General features: G+C 36.9%; 2 protein-coding genes across 2 annotated transcripts in view; both read right to left on the reverse strand.

Annotated features, from left to right (window-relative positions):
- LOC107697046 (lysosomal-associated transmembrane protein 5-like) overlaps positions 1-2548 on the reverse strand; it is an 8228-nt gene extending 5680 nt beyond the window's left edge. Inside the window, exon 1 of the mRNA XM_016497678.1 lies at positions 2402-2548. Within this exon, the coding sequence (XP_016353164.1) occupies positions 2402-2470 (69 nt within the window). The 5' untranslated portion in view covers positions 2471-2548. The remainder of the gene's footprint in view (positions 1-2401) is intronic.
- A 1190-nt stretch (positions 2549-3738) lies between these two features.
- The window catches only part of LOC107697047 (mucin-2-like), a 4812-nt gene continuing 1329 nt past the window's right edge, over positions 3739-7221 (reverse strand). Inside the window, exons 3-6 of the mRNA XM_016497679.1 lie at positions 6388-6610; positions 4894-5276; positions 4513-4814; positions 3739-3839 (exon numbers count right to left, since the gene is read on the reverse strand). Coding sequence (XP_016353165.1) covers positions 4522-4814; positions 4894-5276; positions 6388-6554 — 843 coding nt within the window. The 5' untranslated portion in view covers positions 6555-6610 and the 3' untranslated portion in view covers positions 3739-3839; positions 4513-4521. The remainder of the gene's footprint in view (positions 3840-4512; positions 4815-4893; positions 5277-6387; positions 6611-7221) is intronic.

The following is a 7221-nucleotide window of genomic DNA, read 5'->3' on the forward strand; positions in this document are numbered from 1 at the left end:
CCATCTCTGTTTGAAAACCTGCAATTGCAGCTGTGTGCGGAATTATCCTCCTTGTGGGTTGTGAGTCGGCGCGGCTCCAGCGCGGATGAATCTATTGTTTTGAGGAGTATGTGTGGCAGTCAGTCACCGCACCGGTGTGAATCCTATATTTAGTAATCATAGATTCTAGCCTACGTCTTGGAATATATGACCCAAATAAGCATTATTTATTGTCGGATATTGTCATCTGAACAAGTAAGTAACAAGTCTGCCACTTTGTTCTGACCAACTAAGTAAAAAAGCATTACAATAAATCGCACTATATGGTGATTTAATCTAAAGATCAGTTAGCTCATATCACATCAAACCGTGCAAATTATTATTATTGCTAGTGATCAACCGATATTGATATTTTATAACCAATACCGATACCAATTATTTGCATGTTTATGTGCGCGATAACCGATATGCAGAACCGATATTTGTTTACTGTTATAAAGTAAATAAATGACTGCATTAGCTCATATCACATCAAACCGTGCAAATTATTATTATTGTTATACTTAATTCTCAAATTGTTAATGTTAACAACATCAGCATTGCGTGAGTATAGTGTGTATAAGAGAGTAGTTTCAATTTCTGTACAGTCTAATCTCTAATTGTCATACCACTCGAATTTCATATTTATAAGAACAAATTCTTTTAACCCAAAAAGCAAATTATGCTCCCTTCTAACTGGTTGTCTTTAAAATAAAAATCTTGTGTAATCCCAGGCTATCTGTAATCAGAAGCACATTTAAAACTGGAATATAATTTAATTTCATTCACATGTGTTTCATAAACACATAATCCTTTCTGGATTACAATCCGACTCTATTTGTGGTGGCATATATATGCAAATTCATTCTCTGCCAGCAGGAGGCGCTTGTAGAGCGGGAGAGATCGAGGTTTCCCCGGCAACGGCTGTAGGCCTATACAAAGCAGCGCTCAGCTCACAAACGCTGCTTTATCAGACATTACATGCAAGATGAAATGAAAATGACATCCAAAATTTTCTGAAGACAGTCGGATTCCTTCAGAAATACAGTGATATAAAAACACCCACACAGGGTTTCGATTTTGAAACATGCAGTGCTCATGTTTATTCAACGAAGTCAAAGCCTTTTGGAAAATCTATTTGTGGCTATCAGTTTTGATATTGTGGCAGGCGCCACAAATAAAGTCCAGTATTGTACTGTCAGCAATTTATAAAAACGTTTTCATTATTGTAACATACATATTTACATACATAATTATTCTGGTACATGTGTAATAACTTACAAAAACTTGATGCTACAGCAGCACTTCTTCGTCTTCTTGTCTGATGCACTCAACCAAGCATTCTAACCAGGACCTCGCACCTCCCCACCATTCGAATTTCCGTAGGCGGGAATTATTTTAATTATATTCTAATGGACGCTTTGTGACATCACAAATCCGGAAAACAAACGCTGTAGTCCAAACCAGCCTTTCCATTTCGTTCTTGAAAAAGGATTTTTAAAAAACAAAATATCTCCCTTTGGAGTGGACTTTGAGATTTGTAACTTTACAGATTAAATGAATGTGACAGAGTGAATTCATAAAGGTAAATGTGTGTCTCAGTTTGTGTATATTCTGGCAGCCGGTGTGTTTGGTCTCTCTTCTCAGAGCCAACACCAACAGAACAAGTTAAACAAGAACAGCAGTTCATTCAGAAAAACCTGTAAAAGTGTAAATTACATAACATAGACACAACCTCACAATACAGTCCGGTTGACAAGAGGGTTTCCCGTAAACTTATTTATTCCTAAACCGATGATGCTCACAATTATATAGAGTGGTTTAAGTGTCCATAAAAGCTTTATAATAATCTAACTCAAATTGGAACATTGATTTCTCACTCATCCCCCACCCCCATGAAATTGTTTCTTAGTAGTCTATATATGTAGTTAGTACATTTAGTATCTCTCACTATCTGTCTTATCTATTGGTTGCTAAATAAATATCAGCTTCAGATAAAGAGACGGCAAGTGCTGTACAACAAACATTGTGTTAAAAAGAACAGTCAATATTGAATCTCAATCTGTGGCTCAGTAACTGACTGCGACTTCTAAATGGCGCCAGCTTCCTGTAATGCACAAACTTCTCCATTAAGTGTATGCACAAAAAACAGCAACAAAATGGGCGTGCTGTCTTACCAGAGTACAAAACCTTAAAATATTTACTCTAGGAAGTATGAAAGTCCCGAATTACTGCAAGTGAATCCACCTGATATGTTATACTAACAAACAATTACAAAGAGTGGATTGGAACAGGAAGGCAGTAAAGACTCTAATTGTAACTATATAAACACATTGTATACAGTGTCGGTATGTGGTTGTATATGTTTGCATGAAGTTGTTACCAGATATAAGACAGCAAATGAGATGGTCGCAGTGGTGACATGGCAGCAGAGGATGCGTGTTCCAGACATCTTTCTCTTGGTCTCTTTCACAATGACACAAACAAGCTGAAACACTCAGAAACTGTCACATAAATCCACCCTGTTACTGACGAACACACATGCACATGTACGTTCCTGTGTGGTGGTCAGGGCTTCCTGTATACTTTCTGAGAAAATGATGATTATTTGTTATATTATCTTGATTTCTCAATTTCAGAGGGTATTTCAGTCTTTATGTTAAATTCTGTAAAAGGATAGATCACATTCTGATGCATCATAAACACAAGCCTACAAATAGATGAAATACTGCTGAGGAAATTAACAACACATATTTATGACCACACACAACATCAGTCACTGAAACCACAGTTTTCTTTGACACTAACTTTAAAAACAGTCCAAGTGACTGTTCAAATCTAAGAAACATAAATATTTAAAAAAATCTATATGTGAATAAATAACAGTTTTTCCAGTTAATTATCATTTAATGTATTAATTATAGTATTTAATTGAACTTTTTGCATGAACTATCCTTTAAACTTCCTTTTTGGTGACCACTGAATAAATAGTTCCTCATGAATTCCTCACTTAACATGACCTAAGTTTGCATTTCCAGTCATTTAATTTGCAAGCATTAAGCGGTCAAACTAACATGTCACAGACATTTACTTTTATCTCGCAACATTTCTCACCATATCTGAAACCAACCAGAGACAGGAAGTGGAAGAGAACTAGAGCATGCATTTGTGTGCATGTGTGAGGGTTACATTAACACTGCGGGGGTTTGTGGTGTAATGATCATGTTTCTGGCATCTTTTCAAATTATCTTTTTGCAAATACATTTTGAAAAAAAAAAAAAAGATCTGTCCTGCCCTTAATTGATTACACTTGAGAGTAGCTGAGTAAAGCTATGGAGAAAGAGAATAAAAGTATGTAGTGATGAGAGCAACGAGGAGGTGAGCTGTGACAGACGAGGACTGAATGCTTCAACAAAACTTTCAAAAAGACCACAGAAGTGTGTTGTAGAGGATTGTGCAATCTCTGCAACTGAGATCAGTGCTCTTGTAAAACAGCGCCCCCTTGTGGCAAATGCTAGTCTATTTTACAGGTGCTCTCACATACTTTCCTTTATTCTGTGATTAAATCAAAAGGACATAAACATAACATAAACTGAACGTAAAGGTTTGTCCTGGGCCCTCAGATTCCTGTTTGTGTCACTGACTGTAGGTATGCATCAGTCTAGTTTACTAGTCCACTAAATCTTGTGAAGATGCATAACAAACACAGAAAATCTTCAATGAAAGAGCATTTTAATAGCTCCTGCACAAAACAACAAAAAACAGAAGACAAACATACAAAGAAAAGAACATATCGCTTGCAGATCTTCACAGTCAGTACCCTGAAATACAACACAGACATTTATCAGTAATATTAGGCAACAACACAAAAGGCAATATTCAAGAATCAAGACTAATTTAGACAAAATGTAATTAAATTATAATACATTAAATTGACTTACAATTCGATTTAAATTTATACAGTTTAAACAATGTGTTGTTTTATTATTACGAAGATACTATTATTAGTCTTAGTTATTAATATTTTAAAGTAGTTTTTATTTTTTTATTTTCCATTTTCATTTTTTAAAAAGTATTTATTATTATTTAGTTTGAGTTATTTTAGTTAACTAATACTGCTTTGGCATTTAGCTGAAATGTGTTTAAGTGTTTTAATTAAGTTTTTTTTTTATTATTATTTATTAAGTTTTAGTAAACTATAATAATTCCAATTCAACACAAATACAATATAAATACTTCCCGCACCTTGCAAGGACAGATAAAATACTTGTTTTTTTTTTAAATAATATGAACTATTTTATTAATTTTTCCAAGTCTTTACATTTATTTTCTACTAAAATTTTCTACATTTATTTTACCCGTCAGCTCTGACACCAGTTTGAAAACCCCTGATGTAGTTCTCAAAAATGATAATTACTCATACTGTTCTTCAAGCAATTATACAACACAGAATATGTACATACAGACTCTCCATAAACATAGTATAAAAATCACCTGCTGTTGTTAAAAGTTGATCGGTGAGAAATCGCAATGAAAATTAGGCTCTGTCTCACTGCCTCTGATTGGCTGGCCATGGCCCATGTCTTCAGACTCTACTTTGACATTGGGCAGCAGGGGGTCAGGGGTGGGTTTGGGTAGGCTGGGCTGCGGCGGCGCTCCGTCGAGCTGAACGTAGTGCTGCTGGGGCAGGAGCTGGGAGTATTGGCTCTCGTGACCCTGTGATGATAACTGTGGCCGAAATACTGCCTGTGTATACTGACCATACATGTCAGTTGTCCAAGGGTAGGCCTGAAATGCTTCATATAAACATATAAGTTACTACTTTACTACTACTTAAAGATGTTTGTTTCCAAAGTTGTAATGTGGCTGACTTACCATTAACTCCTGACTGTAGCAGCATCTGGTTGCCGGTTTGAGACTGGAGATACGCATGTCCGCTGCTGGTGTATGCAGGCAGAGTGTTGCTGGTTCCTGTGGTGAGGGGCAGATAAGGAGCGCTGCTGCTCTCTGTGGGGTTGGGTGTGAGGTAAGGAGAGGGAGTGAGGTACGACAGGTGCGAGTACTGGGGCAATATTGTGCTGGACTGTTGGGACATAAGACAACTGGACTTTTGGGGTAACAGAGTGTTTGTTTGCTGAGGTAGGAGATTATTTGTCTGTTGAGGAAATGTGTTGAGCTGGAAATTTAGAGCGCTGTTCTGTGGAGCAGAAGTCATGTAGTCCAGCTTTACAGAGGTGCCCAAGCCGTCATAGTCAAACCTGTGAACAGCAAAAACACATTTGAGAAACTGTATCATGTGACATTAAACAATTTAGGTGATATTTGCAAACATCTGTAGTGTTGGGCCTTCACAGTGACAGCAGTTTGCAGTGACAAAGAACTAGAACAAATTCATTTTCAGTTACAGCTGGGTGATGTGCATGTGTCCAGCGATGTTATAATAAGTTTAACTTTATGCAAACAAGCAGTGAGGTGCGTTAAGTATAATAAAAATAATTTTAGTAATAATGATTTAAATTAAAATTAATGTCAATTAATATTATAATAATTGATTTATATAAATATAACTTACAAACGTTATATACATTTATATATAATAATAGCAATAATAATAATAAACCCATGTCTCAGAAATTGTTGGCAGTCTGAATATGTTTGATTAATGCCATAATAATCTTGTTCATTTTATGATATAGTTTACAAACATATAATTTTCCCATCAGAATATTCATTTTTATAAGCAAGAAATGTCAATATAAAATGACATCTTTTTGTTGTTGTTGTTTTTTAACAGCAGTATACTACTAAGATTTTCTTATGCTCGACAAGGGCTGCATTTACTTAAAAACCAACCATAAAATTGTGAAATATTATTACAATTTAAAATAACTTCCATGATGGCAACGTCTTCAGTGTCACATGATCATACAGAAATCATTCTAATATGCTGATCTGGTGCTCAGGAAATTGAAAACAGTTGTGCTGCTTAATATTTTGATGTGTTCTTGTATTATTTTCTTTGATGAATAGAAAGTTCAAAAGAACAGCATTTATTTGAAATATAATTTTTTTTTATAATATCCTTACTGTCACTTTTGATCAATTTAATGTAAAAATAAAACAAGAAAAAATCCTCACTGACCCCAAACTTTGTAACGGTAGCGTACATACTATTTGTGATCAGACTGTCAAATGCTATGGCCAGTTATGCTGACTACTAATCATATCAAGCGTTCTGTGGCAGGAACACCTGCTACTGTTACTGTAGTACAGACCTCCACCTCTGAAAATCACTATATAAGCTCTGTGCTGACGTCTAGTGGTTAACAAAGGAACTGCAGGAGATGAGTAACCTAGTTTCATACTAACCCCGTGTCAGTCTGCAAACTCAGCGGCGTTGTGTCTGCGGAGCTGGGCTCACTGTGTTCAGGTGTGTCCAGCAGCAAGGACACGGTGTGAGTAGGGGGGTTGTAAGCCGTGATAAGAGGCAAGGAAGCACGCCGTATCGGAGGAGGACTGTGCATAGGAGGGGGCATGTACTCCAAAAAGCCTCCTTGAGACACACAAGGTGCCACATCAACACACGCTGGACCTGAAGACAGAAAATTGCATTTGTTTAAAAAACAGGTGTCCATGTTTTGAATGTGTCGGCATTTTCAATTCAAATTAAACAGTTTAATTAAATGGCTTAAATCCTGTAGTCCTTAGGTTAATTAAAGGGGTTAATCCAAGCGGCAACCTCCCGCTCTCTCTCGTGAAGCCAACAAGGAAGTGACTTAAACTGTAATTCGTCAACTGGCCGCTAGAGGCTCGCTGCAAAAGGGAGTCAATCCCATAGACTCCCCATGTTAAAATGCCTAACTTTACAACAGAAAAAAACGTTTACAGCCTGGTTCAAAAACTTATTTTGGTCTATATAGCTAATTTTGCCCTTTATGACAACTGTGAGGGGGTGAATTTTTTTATAACTCATCCCTTTAAATTATATTAAGCCTTAAAGTTCTGCATAATTAAGGGCGTGGCCACTTGAGTGACAGGTGGATTGCCGCTGCTGTCACCACCATCGAGCTAGGTGGGCGTGGCTTCAGCAACCAGCTCCCGCCTTTTTGCCCATTTTCGATTATCCAGAAGCGACGCGCGGTGACGCGCTACCAAGATGGCGACAGCCGGCTCTGCCCACTTTGAGCTTCAAAAACACTCTTC

Source organism: Sinocyclocheilus anshuiensis, unplaced genomic scaffold, assembly GCF_001515605.1.
Source record: "Sinocyclocheilus anshuiensis isolate Anshui unplaced genomic scaffold, SAMN03320099.WGS_v1.1 scaffold1396, whole genome shotgun sequence".
In the NCBI taxonomy this organism is placed as follows: Eukaryota; Metazoa; Chordata; class Actinopteri; order Cypriniformes; family Cyprinidae; genus Sinocyclocheilus; species Sinocyclocheilus anshuiensis.